This window comes from Cavia porcellus, unplaced genomic scaffold (genome assembly GCF_034190915.1).
Source record: "Cavia porcellus strain 051 isolate PalLab524CR breed Dunkin Hartley unplaced genomic scaffold, mCavPor4.1 scaffold_4, whole genome shotgun sequence".
NCBI lineage: Eukaryota > Metazoa > Chordata > Mammalia > Rodentia > Caviidae > Cavia > Cavia porcellus.
Window position 1 is genome coordinate 56,482,212 of NW_026947487.1, and position 17,741 is coordinate 56,499,952.

The following is a 17,741-nucleotide window of genomic DNA, read 5'->3' on the forward strand; positions in this document are numbered from 1 at the left end:
AGGACAGGCCCCCTATACTGCCTAGAAAGAAGAGGGTACCATAACCATGGAGGGACTTTGGGGTCCAAACCCAAGGTCAACATTGTGCTTTTACCAACTCACTCCGCAGAATAGAATTCAGGGTGGGTCCAGCTGTCTGAAGGCCAGCAGGCTCAGCAGAGGAGAGCAGAGCTACATCCTCCCTCCTCCCCTTGCTCTGGGGCTTAATCAAAACTGTATTCTAAATATGATTGTGGGAGATTATATTGGGGGATTTTCAGGAGGCTGACATGGGCAGAGATGGTGGGAACAGATTGTGGCTGGGGACTGAGGCTGGGATAATCTTGGGCTCAGACGTGCCATTCTCAGGCCCTCTGCCTGGATCCCTGGAGCTCACCATCAGCTTTGGAGACTCTGAGGCCCAAATGGAGAGCTAGATTACTCAGTATCTTACAACTGAGGAGCTAAGAGGAGCAGAGGTTTGTGCATAACAAGGTAGTGATGCAAGAGGAAAGCAGGTTTCTACCCTTTGCTCCCTTTTTATACCTCACTGCCTCCAGATCTTTGCAACAATCCTAAGCTTCAGAAACTTGCTCAGGTTTGGAAGTAGAGGTCTCTGGGTCAAGAAGCGATTCCTAGAGCCAGAGAAACAACTTCTGAGGGCCTGGAAAGTAGGAAGGGCAGTCTGCTTGCTCTGGCTCTCATGCCTACCTAGGGCTGAAACTCTGGAGGTGAAACTTTCCCACCTCTCATCCTTTGCATAGGAGCCCCTGCTTGGCCACCTGACCTTGGGTTTAGATGGGGTGCCTTTTCCAGTCCAGTTTAGTGCCCCCCTCCCAGTGATGACTCAGTGTGATGCTAAAGGGCCCTCTTCCCTCCACCCAATAGTCTGATTCCCATCTTCAAGTGGGGAACTCAAGGATTCTTCTGCCGGGGCATCTCTGGAGGGGCCTATCTAGCACCCCTGTTGAGGAGGAGGCATCAAGACTGACTTGAAAGAAACCTTCAGCTAATGCTCTTTATTACAGGCTCTAATCCCGCAAAGCTGACTGGAAATAATGTTTATCTTTTCACAGTTTAATTTTCTGCACCCTAAGCCGGGGGTCAGTAAGGGTGACTGGAGTGTCCTCCGGGAGGCTGGGGGGTGGGACCAGCTGTTACCCAGGAGCAAAACGGGGCAGGGAGGAGGGGAAGGGGCTCCGGAGAAGGGAAGAGAGGAAGAGCTCTGGAGCAGGAACTCAAAACAGGAATTAGACCCAGAACATAAAGCTGGGGTCTGTCTCTATCTTGGAGCTTCGTGGCCCTGAGCCAATGTCCTGCCTTCTTGTTTGGTCTCAGTTTATTCAGCTGAAAGGAAAGAGAGACACAGACAGACAGACACAGACAGAGAAAATAGAGAGGGAAAGACAGACAAAGAGATAGAGACAGAAAGAGAGAGAAAAAGAGAGACACAAACAGATACAGAATGAGAGAGAGAGACAGAGAGAGACAAGAGAGACAGAGAGAGAGAGAGAGAGAGAGAGAGAGAGAGAGAGAGAGAGAGAGAGAGAGAGAGAGAGAGAGAGCTTGTTTCGGTATCCCACGAGTTTTAAAGACCTTTGAGAATCGGTCTTTTCTATTGAAAAGGCAAAGGCAGGATAGGGCAGAAGTGCGTGGGGATGGGGCTGGAGGAGCTTGCTGTGCCAGCTCCGCCTCTGTTTCTAACTTTTCCTTTTCCCCTACACACCCTCCAAGGATCTTAAAATTTCCGCCCGACTGCAGACCCTTTTCTTCCCAGATCCTAAGGTGGTCACTTGCGCTGTGACCACCAATTTGCGCTGTGCGGGGACCCGGCTGGGAAGTGCTCCTTTTTGGGGACCCAGCCCTTAGAAGTGCAGCCCAGCTGCCTGGCCCCTGCCTTCCCACCTCCATCAGCTCCCAGAGCTTCCCTTTAGCACACACCCAGGTCCCTCCTTCCCTGGGGCTCCCTTGTCCTCAAGGGGAAGCCACTAGACAAAGGATGTGAACTCAAGTCAGGCAGCCTCCTCCACCCTGCACTTCCCTCTCCCTCCGGCATTTTTAAATCCCTTAGGCATTCCACTCCCAAGACTGGACAAGGCTCCAAAGGGACAGGGTGCGTGCCCCTGACCCTTAGCCCTTACTGAGTGGCCGGTACTGAAAGTTTTGGCTGACACGTGAAAAGTACCCTTCTCTTTGTACCCCTCCTGAGCAGCACTGTCCTTTCTCACAATGAATCTACAACCCAAGTTTGAGTCCGGGAACAAATGCTGGTAGGAGAGGAACATCCTGACCTCCCTTAACCTCCCTGACACATCCACTTGAAGGGAAGCCTGGCACAGCTATTTGATGGCACAGCCTTTGGTTGCTAACCCACAGGCAGGGGCAGAGGTCTTGCCCATTGCCAGGTCAGTTCCTCTCCTGCCTATGAAGGGGCCTGGGGGTGCAGCCCACCACCCTGTTCTCAGGATCCCGGCTACATTCCATCCTCTTCTTCATCCTGACCTTCCCTCAACCCCCCTGACACAGATCAGCCACACAACTTGGGTTAGGCTTGATTATTTTTAAGGACACAAAGGCTGGGGAGAAGATGCAGGTGGTCCTTGGGGACCAGGAGAACAATGAAGTTAACAACGTGAAGGAAGCCAGGAAAAAGGCAGGAGTGGGCAAGAGAGGAAGGCGATCTGGAGGGGAAAAGGAGATTTGGTAGAGTCTTTGAAGTGAGCAGACTGGCCCAGGTCTCCTTCTAGGTCTTCCTCAAGATGCTAGTCACCTGCTCTGCGGAGATTAGGGACAAATCTGCCCACCTCCCCCAGCTCTGCATGCAAAGACATCGCTAGGAGGGTTTCTGTGTGTCTGTCTCTTAGGTGAAATGTGAATTCCTGGTCCCTATCAAGGTCTTGCAGCTTGTTACTGTGGAGGTGAGTTCCAAAAGGGGCCCATTTCCAAGATTCTTCTGTAAATTGAAGCCATTGCGCTAACCTGCTGAGAGAGGAAAGGTTGATTAAAACCAGAAGGCCATTTGCTGATGATTCCTAGGAAGTCGGAGGTCAGCCAGGTCTCATCTGAGGGGGAAGCAAAGGCCTACAGGCAATTTGTTTGCTAGAGGTATGCTTGGATGCCAACGTGTAAATTCAAATAACAATGCAACCCAATTTTCCAAGGCAGTACCTAATCCTGGGAGAAATGACTACAAAGAACAGCTTCTGACAGTAATTGCTAGAGGCTGTGTAATGCGTGGGGAATGACCCTTTGTGGAGGGAAATTCCCTTCCTCCACAGCTTCCTCTTCCTCTGTGGCTGTGCTCAGCACAGCCACAGAACCAATGCAGTCAAGAGACACTGTCCGGCCATCAAGCCCTGTATGGGGATGAGCCCTTGGGTGTCATCTCCAGGGGCAGCTCCAAGCTCAGCTTCCAAAACAGCGAATGTTGGAGCAGTCTATACTCCCAGAGGGGTAATGGGCTACAGAGAGGCTCCAGGCTGGACTTCAGCACTGACCTCTAACCCCTTGCATGTGTCTGGCTTGCCCCCTCAGATATCTGTAAAATCCCAGGTGCCTGACCAGCCTTAGGAAAAGCTTAGTAGCTGCACAGTTAGTCTTTTCCTAAGAGCAGGCAAAGAACAAGGGAAATTGTGCTAGAGGGGATGTCAAAGCACACTTGGCACAGCTGGCAGGACTGCAGACCATGAAGGCACAAATCTAGCTAACTGTCCACTCTTCACACATTTGCTGTGCCATCCTAGGAATTGTCTCCCTCTGAGTTTATTACTATTACTTGGCCTAGAACTTTGATGTCTAAGCATCGCTTAAAGGAATTGCTATGGGAGAGTCTGCTAGCAGGTTTGAACCTTGGTTTGTGTGGGGCCAGGGTATGTGTCTCCGTTGGGTAGGTGGTGGGTGGGTATCTTTTGGACACAGGATCTCAATGCCAGCGCCCCACTGCTCTTGGGGACCCACTACCTTCTGCTCCGGGTGGGTATGGGCACTGTACTGAAGGCTCTCTCCGCCTCGGGCAGGGCGTACAGTTCAGCGGCAGCCCCTGCAGGGAGAACATGGAGTTTCCAAAGACTTTGGCTTCACTAGAAGACTCTTCCTCGCACGCGGAGCCTCTGGGGACCAGAGGTCGTGTGGTGGAGCCTGGAAGCTGTGCGGAAATCAGAGGGCACTCAGGACTGCGAGGCTTGGGCGGGGCAGAGGGAGCGGCTTCCACACAGCTGGCTGCCGCAGTGTGCGCCAAAGACCAGATACGTGGCTTCTCCCGACAAGGGTAGTGCAAGATCATCGTGGGTCTCCCGGGCTCTGGCGCAATGAAGTCAGCTTCTCCTGACCCCTGGGGCTCATTCAAGGAAAAACGGGGAGCTACCAGACTGCACACTCCGCTCTCCAAGCGGCTTTCTCGAGCTGCGGTGCACCGCACAGGCAGCGACTGTGCGCCCTTAGGGAACTCCGACAGCCTGTCTGAAGCTGTGACTGCAGCGTCCTCTTCCTCAGCTTCCTCCTCTTCCTCCTCATCGTCCAAGTCTTCCAGGTCACTCAGTCTGAGTCCCTGGGCTTCCTGGTTAGCAGGAACATCTGCAGGAAATCGAGAGCAAGTGAGAAAAGCCCCAGGACCTAGGGAGCGCGCATCCCTGCGAAGCTTTTAGCAAGATGCACCCTGCGCTCAGGGCATTCTCTTTTAGTGCACCAGCCCAGCCACACCATCGCTCGCACATACCCTAGAGCTGAAAGCTGCCCCTCAAAGACTCTTCTTTTTGCAGCACCGACCCAACCAAAGGTCACGTGCAGTTGCTAAGGTCTGTAACTTAGTTCCTCCTTTGTAAAAAGAGGAGGGAAAGGTTTTATCCAACTTCTACATTTATAGGTGGTTGCGGTTACATTATTTTATTCAGTAAATATTTACCAAGTACTGTGTCCCCGGAATCTTTCATGCGCTTAGGTGTTCGGTATTTAAGGAGCTCAACAGTAAGACATACAGTGGAGAGGACATTCTTGAGGGGGGCAGACTTTGGAGTTTGTAAATTTTCTCACAGGGATAAATATGGCAAAGGAAATAGAAGTGGCTGAGGTAGCAGATACTGACTAAGAAGCTACTTGGGCTCCAGGGAGGAGGGACACTTTCTGAGGTGACTCTTTAAAGCTTGTAGGGACTTACAGGAAGAGTGAAGCCCACAGGCAAAGGCTCTGGCGTGTGCAGAGGATGAATGCAGGGAGCACCTTGCAGAAAATCTACACTACAGGATGGTGTCTAAGCAAACCAACCCGACTGATGGCCGTGAAATCTATCAGGTGTGGGGGGCGATGCTGTGGGTACCTTTGGAGTCACCATTTAGGCAGCCCAGTGACTCCTCCACTCTGCCTTCCACCTTCCTCTCCTCCCCGCCTTTGTTCTTGGGTGCCCATGTCATCTTGTTCTCCTTCTTGAGGCGCCTCCGTGCATTGGCAAACCAGGTGGACACCTGGGTGAGGGTCATCTTGGTGATGATGGCCAGCATGATCTTCTCCCCCTTGGTGGGGTAGGGGTTCTTGCGGTGCTCGTTGAGCCAGGCCTTGAGGGTGCTGGTAGTCTCCCGGGTGGCATTCTTCCTGCGTCCTGCACTGCTGAATTCTACCCCACCATACCTGTGGAGAGAACCCAGCTCAAGTTCTACGCTTGGAGCAGAGGACAGTGTGTTGCATTTGAAATATAGTTCTGCTCCCTCCTTGCCCTTCCTTCTTCCCCCTCTGCCCCATGCACATCACCTTGGTAGGGAAGCCAGCTACCAACGTGTCCCACTCCTCACCGGTCATACTGGTACTGCCCCAGAGTTGGCTCATAGGAATAATAGGCTCCTGGTTGGGCCAGGCTGGGTGTCAGACTCCCTGTAGCTTCCTTAAATTCGTACTGTGGATTCTGGGATGGTGGGGGGAGGAAAAAAAGAGAATTCAGGACTAGACTTGGGAAGGATTTGGTGGAAGACAGGGTTTCTGTGGTCAAGTCCAATTCACAGCCTGGTACCTGCTCTGCTTGGCTATGAGACCTGGATACAGTTGTTTCACTGCTCTGTGCCTCCTTTCTTCCATTGGTAAAATGGTGATTATAACCTGTAGGTTACTGAAGAAGACCATGCTCATAGAGTTCTTGGTAGGGGCAGGAGGAGCAGTAGTTAAATTAAATAGCAGCTGCTGTTATTCTTGTCACTTGTGTTCCCCACCACATTCAGGGCAGCTAGACATTTACCAACTTTCCTTTCCTCTCAGAGCTATCCCTGTCTCCTTGCATCTTGTGCCTTTGGGTAGATGAACCCATTTGCACCTCAATTTCTTTACCTTAAGGACAGTGATGACCTGTCTACCTCATAAAATTAACAGAAGTATATTTTCTAAGCAGCATAGAATTCTACAAACTGGGAAATGCTGTAAAGTTGGCTTTTCCCCTTATACAAGACACAATCCTCAGGATCTCCTTTCCTAGAGTTGTGCATTCCTACTGGGTTTTTCCTGGAGAGGCTAGGGTGAATTTCCCTTGCAGCTGCTGCCAGTGTCCCCAGACCCCAACCTTCACACTCACCAGTGCTCCATACAGTGCTGTTGGCTCTGGTCCATAGGGCAGATAGCCAGTGTAGCTCTGGGCAGCTGCTGCAGCTGTGTAGGGGGCTCCATAGATGCCCAAGGCTGCTCCCAGCTCAGGCCTCGCACTGCCCAGTAGTCGACTGTCATAAGGTGCGCAGCAAAGAGTGGACGCCGGGGTGGAGCCTGAGGCCACATCGGAGACTGAATGTGGGGCAGAGTCACAGCAAGTAGTGCTGGAACTTGCAGACACCAGAAACTAGAAGAGGAGGAGGATGGGAAAGGGTCACTGGATGTCAGAGACCTGTACTTTCAACTGGCGGGAGCCAGTCGAGGATTCCTTCATTCACTCCTTCATTTGATTGTATGCTAAGCGTTCTGCTAGCTTCTGAGATGGGAATTTTCAGAAGGCAGCTTATTCAAACTGCTCCCGTCGATGTGCTTATGCCATTGCTAACCCTTTAGAGTTCCAGAGGGTTGAGGAAACCAGAACTAGAGACCAAATCCATAGCCCCCATCTCTACTCACCCCTAAGTGACCTTACGCAGGCAGAGGTAGAGGTTAGCTTTAGAAACCATCATCAAAATATTATTCCTATTTCCACATTATAAATAGGCAACCCAGGACCAGTGAGAATAAGAGACATGTTCAATATCACACAGCGGGTCAAAGGTCAAGCTGGCGCTTCACATACAAAGCACTATGCGGGGGAGAAAAGGAAAACATCGTTGAGTATCCCCAGAACGTCAGTGGAAAATTCATCATTGCCTGATTTGTACACTGTAGAGAGCAGAAACAGAGATCTTGGACCACCCCAAGGCAAAAGGATAGGAATGGAGGTCAGCAAATGAACTACAGCAATATAATAGTTCAGCGCTCTAGCCTGGAAACCTTTTGGAGTCTCCCATTCACTTCACATCTTAAAGAGGTGGCCTGACCGGAAGATCCCTGAGATCCCACCCTCCTCGCTGAGTGAGGGGTCAGGTCTCCCGGATTCGGGTCACAGAATTTTCAAGCATGTACTTGTGAGTGGGACGTTTTCAATCAGAAACTGGAGGTGGCAGACCAGGCCATCATGCACTGCCCGGTGCTTGCTCCCTCTGGCTTCCCCAGGGACACATCAAAGCGAAGACGCTCAAGGTTGGGCACAAGAGGAAGTCAAGGGAAGGAGCACGCCCTGGACATCCTTTCTGCCCAGTCTGTTCCCGCTCCCCCCAAAAGGTACTTCTTACCTGGGAAGCGCCGCTGTATGGGTGTCCGAAGTGCGAGAAGGACATAGTGGCTGTTCTTGGCCTGTGTCCTCGTTCCCTTACGAGTTCCTTTCTTAGCCCCGCGGCTGGACCACCCCAGCCAAGCCAAGAGGCGTTTCCTTCCTTACACCGCTGCTGGAGCCCACCGCCGGTTGCTCTGCACACTTGGTGCAACGGGAGGCAGAGCTGAGGGCAGCCCAGCTGCCGAGCCCTGCTCTCCGGAAGGCGCCCCTCCGGCCCGTGGGGTCCAGAAGACAGAAGGGCCCATGGATGGGAAGGGAAGGAAGAAGGCGCGGGTTCCGGGAGACGCGCGCGGTGGCCAGGAGCGGCGCGGCTCGGGGCTGTGAGGCTCCGGAGGTGTCCCGGTCCAAGGTGGCCAGAGGCTCAATATGACGTCACGGTAATCTCGGAATGTCAGACGGGACCCCGGGCCCCGGGGCCCCGGGCCACCAAGCGTGCCAAGAGCAGCCAGCCCGTGTGTGCGCGCGCACACACTCAACCCACACTCACACTTGCTCCAAGAGCTTTGCGCAACCGGAGAGGATCGTCAAAGACCCTGACCCTCTGCTCAACGCTAGATCCTACCCCTTTCCCCTCAAGCTCACGCGCGCGCACTCACATAGAATCTCTACAAATTACCCGAGAGAAGTACGAGAAACGCCTCCTTCTACGCTGCCCAGGCCCTGGACGCAGCAGCGCGCTCACCTCCTCCCCTGCGGCCCCGAGGAGGAGAGAGGCGGCCAAGGCGGCAAGGGAGGAGAGAATACAAAAGAAGAGACCAGAGAAAAGTGGGGAAGAGATGCAAGAGGGAGAAGGAGGAGGGGAGAGGAAAGAGATGAGGAGTTTAAGTGCACAGAGGAGCGCGCGGGAGGGGGAGGAAACCGAGGCAGGGGAGGCTGGGCGGAGGCTGAGTTGGCAGGTGGAGAAGAGCAGAGGCTCGGGGGAGAAGACGCTGACCAGCCCAGCTCCTCCGCCTCCCCGCAGCAGGAAAGTTTGAACAACCGGCCAGGGCTGGTTAGTGCAGCTCGGGGTTGCCTTGGTGGATCCCACTGGGCTGCCCATCTTTGTCCCCTGGGATCTGCCTCCTGCTTCAGTCTCCGGCTAATTCTGGCTTTCCACCGGTTGGCCTCAGATCCTTGACCCTGGGTTTTTCTGCAGCCGCCTGGCCCTCTAAAAAGCTGAGTAGCACGCCCTTAGGCCCGTGTCAGAACCTTCAGATGCAGCCTGGAAAGGTGCCAACTGTGACCCTTGGATCTGTATTTCGAGTTAAGCCTCTTGAGCATCTAGAGGCGAGGCTTGGCTGCCTTGCGCGAGCCTACCGCGTCGTCCGCGGTGGAGCCAGGGAGCTGGAGGAAGGCGTCAGGGTCGCGCTGCAGCCGCTGTGCTCCGCTGGGGGTGGCGCTGGAGAGCCGCAGTGAACAGCTCCAGGAGGAGGCCCATTTCCTGTGTTTTGCCAGAAAGCCTGGCGGGACCCACCCTGTGCCCCCTACTCCATCCCTCAGGTCCTCAAAAGGGCGCCAATGGGCCTCCATTAGTAAGGCTTACTGGTGCCCAGGGGAGGACTTCCTCCTCTAGGCCTGCCTCAGGGGCAGGGCATGAGCAGTTTGCAAGCACTGTAGACTTTGTGCTCTTAAAGTCTCAACTCCCAGGCCCCAGACTCTTTCTGAGACCTGTAAGGTCTAGAAGTGAAAAGGGATGGTAAGTAATGCTGAGAGAAGATCTTAGACAAGTGACAGCCAAGCATATGGTGGGAGTTTGCAGCCAGGAAACACGAGGAAGCCTTTCCTTTGGTACGGGGATTCAGGTTGCCCTGGACAATTTATAAACCTCTCTCCCAAGTCCATGTTGAAATACTCTGGAGCAGTCATGGGGGTTAGTTTAAGGGCCCAATTAAAAATAAATATTCTAATTGCAACACAAGACCTTGTGGCCCAGAGGGTAGGACCTGGGCACTGAGTTCTTGCCAAGAGAAGGCAATCAGTCATAGGAGGAATGTCTGTGTCCCTGTCTGGAAATCTCTTACCACTAACTTGCCTGTGGCACCTTGCAGACCCCAGAACCCATGACCTCTTCAGAATGACATTTCTGGCTCTATCCCCCCCCCCACTCTGCTAACCCTATTTTCTTCACAGATTCTGCAGAATGAACAAGGACCTTAGAGGTCACAAACCGCAGGCTCCTCTGCTAGAGAGGTTACTAAATGAGGATGAGCCCCATGCTAAATGCAGAGAAACCCAGCTGCTACTATGCAGTGCGATTACCTTGCAGAAACCTTGCTCTCAACCTGGGAAGCTTCTAGTTAGAAAAAGAATTATGGTCATGGCCAGAGTGAGTTAGTGATAAAAATTCACAGTAATAAGTAGATCCTTGATTTTTCAAAATGCCATCCACCCATTTGCAGCTTGGATATAACCAAGCTATTTTTTTAAAAGTAAGAATTGGAGAGTATTCAATAAATTAGTCCCCTGGGGAAGATTACTGCTAATTAATTAATTGCAAACATTTCCAGAGGGAAGGTATGTCAATTGTAAAGTAATAAAATTAGATAGTCGAAACACTTACTCAGCAACTTTACCCATTTTTTCCTATGCAGAATTTTTTTATGACGGAAAAATGGGGCTGCTGGTGAAGAAAAAGCATTAGCCTTGTCCCCTGACGATACCGTTGTGAAGCAGAAACTACCCTATAGGATTTATTGATTTTCAGCTGATTTATAAGACCTTTCTGGTATCAATACTCTGTGCAGGAGCACAGGCTCACCTCTTCCTGTCTTTGGTCTAGGATTAGAGAAAAACAACACGATTTTTAAAAAGAAGATAAAAACCAGTGACAAAATAAATTGCTAGGACTGTAATCTCAGCGTTTTTCTGCCTCTGTGGAAATGGAAAACAAACAAAAAAGCATCTTTTATGAGATAGCACCTTATGGATCATCTACAAAGTTGCTTTATGATTTGGGGAGCTTCTCTTAGGATGTTTCCCAGGGAGGAAGACATTGTCCCCCTGTGTTTTCAGCCTTGTAAGACCTTGATTTAATATTTTCTTTTTTGCAGGGAGCTCCCTGGATTAATGACATTTGATTGTTACCACCTTGAATATTTAGTAGGATTCCCTAAAAATGATGATCCTGAGATGTGCCTATTCTTCTCATTATTTTGAAATTCTCATAGCAAAACAAAGCCAGTAAGCTAAGCCAATATCAGCCTCTGTCTGGCAGAAACCTCAGGTGGAAAGAAGTGTGTTTCTTGGAAAGTCTGATTCCGAGATGCTGCAGGAAGAATTTCCTTTCGTCTTCCTGTCTCCTCCCAGGCCCTCACTTCTGCAGCCTGGTGCTCTGGGCTTCTCCACTACAGCGGCTTTTCATTGCTTTGTTCAGCACTGATTAATTTAGTTTCAGGGGAAAATCCCCAATTGTATATGTGTGCACACAGAATTTTATTGAAGCAAGTAAATAAACCTATCAAATACAAACCCTCCCAGTTACATTTAAGGGAGTCATCCCACCAAATGTATTTTGAACAAATGATATGGATTCTTTTGTTGAATTGTGCAACATGTCTGAAAGTTCCTCTAGCTGCTCATTAAAACTAATATGAAACAAAGCAAACAAAGGCCCATTTGGACCACAGAGAGTACTAATCCATGTTGTTTATTTGAAGTTCATATTGCTTTGCCTTAAATATACTGAAGTTTCTGAGCAGGCAGAGTAAAGGATTGACAGTGAGCTTGAAGGAAGCCACCTCACCAAAAAGAGAAAAATAAATCATATTGCATTATTCTAGGCTAAAACTGTCTATGATTTCCTAATGATTTATAAAGACAGCAGATTTTACAGGTGGGAAATAATAACCTTTAGATGTTTCCAAACAGCTTCAAATATCTCAAACCACAGATTGAATGAGTGGCAGGCGCATAATAATCCAGCTGAAAATGCGATAAATTATATTTTTTAAGTATGGAGGTTTTTTTAGTGACTGTTTTTGAACTGAGAAGAATGAAATTTCCTCAATTCTATGCATGAATGAACAAGTGCATCTGGACAGATGCATCCATAATTTATACTGATCAGTCACTGCAGGTCTCCCCGAGTAAAGCCAAAATGAACACTAATTGTTTTGACGGAAGTGGTGTGCACGGCGTCTGATTGTGAAACACAGTGACTCCCTGCCTTGCCTGAATACATATTGTCAACAGCAACTCTGGCATCAGGAGGGGAAAATAAAAAGGCAATAATTCCCAGAAGGGGGTGTTGACGTGGCTTGTCAGGAAGGTGGCATAAAGAAAGAATTAACTTCTTTGAGGTAAAGTCTAAAATGAGATGGGGTGTGGAGATCCTGGCTTGGTGACATTGTACCTGAGGTTAGAGTTAAAATAATTGGTTTCTTAATAATAGCAAAATTTCTTTGCATGGTTTTGAGTATTGGAGAGATTCCTAAACACCTCTGCTTTGTTCTATTGAAGGTTCAGGATAATATTGGAGAGATGAGAAGCAAATCCAAGATCGTTACACAGCTGTTCAGATGGCAGAGAAGAGGCCAGAATCCAAACCTCTTGATTTCTCTGTATGAGATCACATTTCAAACACATACAACAGATACAACCAGGGGATGTTGCTAACTCCAGATGAACTTTGTGAATTCCTGCTTAGTGCCTTGCAATGACACTGAGTAATTTAGCAGAGAAATGTCTAAAGCGATGCCACTATGAGCGAACAAGTTCAGAGGCTCTTCTGCATGCTTTAAATCAGTCTCTACTATGAAAAGGCTTATGTGATAATTTGGGGGTTTTAGAAATTTGTATAGAACATTCATTTATATAACAAACAGCAAACAGATCCAGCTGTGGCTAATAGGTTTTCAAAAATAAAGCAGCAGCAGAGAGAGAGAGAGACAGAGAGGCAGAGAGAGAGAGAGAGAGAGAGAGAGAGAGAGAGACAGGCAAAGAAGAAAGAAAGAAAGAAAGAAAGAAAGCCTCTGTTTTAAAAAATCCAGATAAAATAATGTCTGTGTATCTATACTGGTTTAGAAAACATCAGTCACTGACAATTTTCTGGAAGACAATGCTTCTTAAGCTCCCCCCCCCATTGGTAAGTTAGAGAATTTGTTGTATTAAAATTTCACTTTCAGAGCCATTTTTGTGCACAGCAATTCTTTATCATTTTTATCTGGTGAATGATGATATCTTTCTAGTGATAAGCTCAAGGCATCTGATGTGTTTTCAAAGAATTATGCTTTACAGAAGACAACAAAGTTGTGGATTTGAAAATCATGGAACAAATTTTGAAGGCAAAGTCTTTGAGAAAGAAATACATGTATGTAATTAAAACTTTAAAGGGACAACATATAGGGACTCGTGGGGATAATATGCCATGCCTTTTTCTCTATGTGAGAAGAACCTGAAGCTGTCCTTAAGTGTACAGTTAGGAAGCAGAATTACAGCCTAGACAACTAAGAATGAGAGCCACACCGTGCTGGTTTCAATTACCATAGGGATGGGTGTTTTGCATACAGCCCTAAAACCAAAGCATGACCAGCCTGCAGTTTATAAGGATGATGTTTTGTTATTCTTGACTCTAGAGGATTGCACTGCCATAGACATTAAAGCTTCAATTAAAATATGAGCAGCTTCAAGCCATATTTATTGTCATCTGATTAGTGGCATTTCTCCAGTATTTTCTTTCAGTAGAATTTCTCCTACTTTGAAAGCTGAGCATTAGAACTGACCAGGACCCTTCTTTGCCATGCCACCTGGGGCCCAGTACTTTAAGGAAGCTGGAACATTTGTGATGTCACATGCTGGTCATGGTGATTTATGAAAAATCTTCACAAATCAATAAAAATATAGGGAATATATCATTTAAAGAAGAGAGAGGGAGAGAAACACACGAGACATTCCCATTAAGGGCACAGCCATTCTAATACCTGGATGTCTGCGCAGGTCTGCAATTAAAAACATTCTGATAATAAATCTCCTCACAGTCTCTTTAATGCTTTTAACTTTCCTAAAGGTTCAAATTGGTATCCCAAAAATGTGCCAGGACTTTCACAAGGTATTTTATAGACTCATAAATAAATACGGCAATTAATCTATGCTGTATTTCTTTCATATTTGATGACAATTTATTATGGCATTTACCCATTCGGTGCACAAAAACTCTAATGCACTTAAAATCGGATTTCAAACCAAACATTTTATGGGAAAATATAGTATTGATCATCCATTTAAAGATATCATGAAGATGATTCATAACCTGCTGTAAAAAAAGATCTCATGAGGATCTTACAAATGAGTAGGATGGTGGAAGTCTATTCATAAAACCAGAGCTATTGGATCTGTTCCTCTTGTTTTCTTCATCTATCTTTCAGTTTTTCCGGCACTGATTACTTTTGCATGTTGCTGCTTTATAAGAAAAATCCCCTTCCATGACATTTTTCACAGTGACAGAGGTTGTGGGATTTCACAGTAAGTACTTTCTGCTGCAATTTTGCGCTGACATGCTGACTGCAGGAAGTTTCAGGAGCGACAGAAGGTGTTCCTTTTGCTTTGGAGGCAAAGCTCTTGCATGGTCTCCATCAGATTTGTTTGTTATTGACGGCATAGGTCCTGTGAATGTTTGAATATTGTTTGTGTACATAGACTATCAGACAGCGGTGAGAACATAAAATAATCCAAGGATGTCAGCCCTTTCTTTTGCGTAGTACACATTACTTGGGAAGAAAATAACATCATTCCTACCGCAGACCCTTATTGTGGACCTACTGAGTGCCAAGCTTGGTTCTACGAGCTGAGGACTCAACCCTGAAAAAACAACAAAACCAAACAAAGCAAAAACCCCTCAAAACACTGTTTTGTAGGATGTGGTGGTATACTCTCAGTACTCAGGAGGCTGAAGTAGGAGGATCACATGAGTTCAAAGTCAATTTGGGTTTTGTGGTGAACTCACATCCAGTTTGAACTATACAGCAAGACTATGTCTCAAAAACAAGGCGAAACAACAACAACCCAAACAAACAGACAAACAGAAAATCAGAGCCCTCATGCAGCCTTTGCTAATGCATTAAATACTGTCAAATCATTTTGAAATCACATATCAGTGTTATAATAATTTGAGAAGGTTCTTAATGCTTATCAAGTACTCAAAAGTCTCTGAGAACAAGATTTTCCTCAAAAGTGGGTATCATTTGTTGCACTTTCAGAAGTTAGGTGCGCGCCTGCCTTGTAAGCAGGCAGTCATGAGTTCGATCCCTGGTGCCGATAAAAAGGAAAAAAAAGAAGTTAGGTGCTAACAAAGATCCATTTGCCCAGTGTAGCAGAGCCATATTGACAATCTGGGGTTTCAACTCAGTGTTGGCTTCAAAGTCTTGAGAAACTAGCATTTGAATTAAATATTTAATTGCTGAGCTGATGTGGTTTCAAGAAAAAACTACCTCACTAATGTGTAGTTGATCCAAGCTTCTTTGTTCCTTTCATATCATGTGGTTGGCTTCCACTAATCTTTTACCTTATCTTTTACTTCTATTCAGGGCCAAATATTTGCATAGAAAGTGAACAAGTTGGGACAGCCAAATGGAGATGCTTTGGTCTCCCTGACACCATCACCTTTGGTTGCTCAGCTGATATTTTGCACACTTGTCTTCACCTGATGACCAACATCACCCATAATGTCTAAATGCAAGTACAACTTATAAATATTGATTTATGGGGTAGAAGAGGGAGGGTAGCTAGTTTGGACTTTAGGACATCTTCCTTCAAATCTATATACATTATTTGCTACACATGCAACATTTTCAGAACTCGCCCTCTTATAATCTCCAAGACCCTCCAGCGGTCAAACCAGACAGGTTTCTCATTCTGTTTTCACATACAAGCAATGAATGTTCAGCCACTTACTAAGGTCACATAACTGATTAGCATCAGAAATAACTAGGAACATTTGAGTGTTTGAATTCCCACCTGGTGTGCTTCCAAATTTCAGTACCTTTTGGAAAAAGCATAAAGGTCTTAAGAAAGGTCTGTGCTTGGAGTCACAAATGGGCTTTAGGTCATAGCTTGATGGTTCTTCCCAGGCCTGGGACGCACACAGGTTGCTTTTCCAGTTTGGTTGTGAAATGACTATAGAGTTCCTTTGGCAGTTTTAAAGCTGTGTGTGCATTTGCTTTCTTGTTCAGGTTCACTCCAAGTATGCTAAGTGTGAAGCATGTTAGTCAATAACATAAACTCAGTAGGATTTCCTTGCTTACATTTTTGAGACCCTCTGACTCGAACCTGGAATCCCGCAGAGAAGGTGTTCAGGTTAGTTCCATTGCACATTGTTTCAAGTCTGCAGAGAAGGAGGCATTGGGAATAATACATATCTCATGGTCAGGAGAAAGTAGATTTGACAAAGACAGCATAAAATACACAGGCAGGATTAGACTGTCAGTGGAGGCTGGAGAACATAAACTATTTCCTGTGTCACTCTTAGGCTTGAGGGCAGAGGTAGAGCAGAGGGGAAATGTGCAACAATAATTATGAAATATAAATTTATACATATATAAAGGGAAGCCTGAGATTGGATATGAACCACTAAAACACCTTTTGCATCATAAATGCCACAAGGATATGGAAAAGTAGTGTGGGGATTAAGGGCATCTTTTTGCTGTAGGACTAATTTATTACTCTAGATTATGTAGTTAAAGGAGGAAAGGAAAACTGGTAACAGCCTGCAAGTAACTCATATTGCTTATATTTCTGTAGCCCTAACTGGTAACTGGCTGTTTCTCTGTAAAAGTTAAATGTCAGTAATTGGAAGGTCTTGCCCTTGGTTGTAAACATGTGATGGTGGAGAATAAGGTGAAAGAAATAAAGTACTGGTTTTGGAGACAGCGTTTTGGAATCCAGCCCTGCCTTTGTCACTGACTGACTGGGAGACTTTGGGCAATTTTCTTTCCTGTGGGTGGCCTCAGTTTATGCATTAATGAAATGGAGGCAATGAACTCAATGATCTACCAAGGCCCCTTGGTTTAGACATTTATGCACTTCAGTCTATATTTCTTTTTCCAGGACCTTGAAGTCTTTCTGCTAACTTTAAATGCAAACTTCCCTGGAAGATTCTTTTTATCATGAGTGGTGCACCAGAATCTTTAAAAAGCACAGATTTCCAGACTTACCCTCTGAGATTCTAAGAAAACCTGCAGTGGAGCCATATATTCTGTTCAAGAGAATATAAAAGTAAAACAAGCACATGTTAAAAAGGCACTCTTACCATGGGAGATGTGGTTGTCTTCTAACTGTGCCCTGCTCCTTCTCTGCTGAGAATAGCTTAATGCTGTCTGGGTGGCCACAGGAGGCCTACATACCTCCTGGCTTTCTAGGTGGTATTTGTTTCCTGCTGGGGGGAAAAAAGGAGGTCGCGTGACCAGGTTCTGGCCAATTAGACTTTGTTATGGTTTGTGCTTGGATGGTCCCCCAAGCTTCATGCAATCATTGAGGCATCTGAGTCTAGCGTTTGTGATTGGTTCTTTGTTTAGCACTGGGATTGGCGGAGTGAGTTCTGCAACCATCCAGAGATAGGTAACCCACATACAATATAACAGAGGGAAGGAGCCAAGTCTATCCCCCCCTCTTTTCTTTCCCCCTTTCACTTTTGTCATTTGTGGCCACCATGAACAGCTGCCCCTCAGCCATGCCACCCTGCCTTGGAGTCAGCTGACTATGGACTGAAACCCCCCAAAACTGTAAGCTAAATAAACCTTTTCTTGCTTTACTTTGGGTGTCAGGTATTTTGCTCAACACCGAGAGAGAAGTAAGCAAGGCAGACTTCAAGGAAATCTGCGAGATGATCTCAGGAGAGCATTTGTTTTCATGGTAAAAGAGGCTAGACTGTGGTGTCACCTCCCCTACTCCTTAATATGGGCATGATGATTGAAGCTGCCACACTCATTCATTCATCCACTCAGCACCAGCTAACTGTGCCTTCCTTTGTGTT

General features: G+C 47.2%; 1 protein-coding gene across 2 annotated transcripts; it reads right to left on the reverse strand.

Annotated features, from left to right (window-relative positions):
- Positions 1-2,519: 2,519 nt before the first annotated feature.
- On the reverse strand, positions 2,520-9,121 carry Irx6 (iroquois homeobox 6). 2 transcript variants are annotated; one of them, XM_003477492.5, is made up of 6 exons: positions 7,758-9,121; positions 6,527-6,784; positions 5,760-5,869; positions 5,291-5,598; positions 3,940-4,551; positions 2,520-2,958 (listed from the first exon to the last, which is right to left on the reverse strand). In XM_003477492.5, exons 1-6 carry the CDS (start codon positions 7,800-7,802, stop codon positions 2,954-2,956), a joined length of 1,338 nt encoding a protein of 445 aa, XP_003477540.2. In that variant the 5' UTR covers positions 7,803-9,121; the 3' UTR covers positions 2,520-2,953. The 2 variants fall into 2 exon arrangements, with proteins under 2 accessions (XP_003477540.2, XP_023416405.1); XM_023560637.2 differs by having other exon boundaries at positions 2,520-2,961; positions 7,758-9,120.
- Between the last annotated feature and the right edge of the window lie 8,620 nt (positions 9,122-17,741).

Coding starts and splice junctions, on each gene's coding strand:
- Irx6 (XM_023560637.2), bottom strand. CDS start 7,802: ATGTCCTTCTCGCACTTCGGACACCCATACAGCGGCGCTTCCCAG. Junction 6,785..7,757: donor CATACAGCGGCGCTTCCCAG/GTAAGAAGTACC, acceptor CTCCTCTTCTAG/TTTCTGGTGTCTGCAAGTTC. Junction 4,552..5,290: donor CCTAAATGGTGACTCCAAAG/GTACCCACAGCA, acceptor GATTTCCTGCAG/ATGTTCCTGCTAACCAGGAA.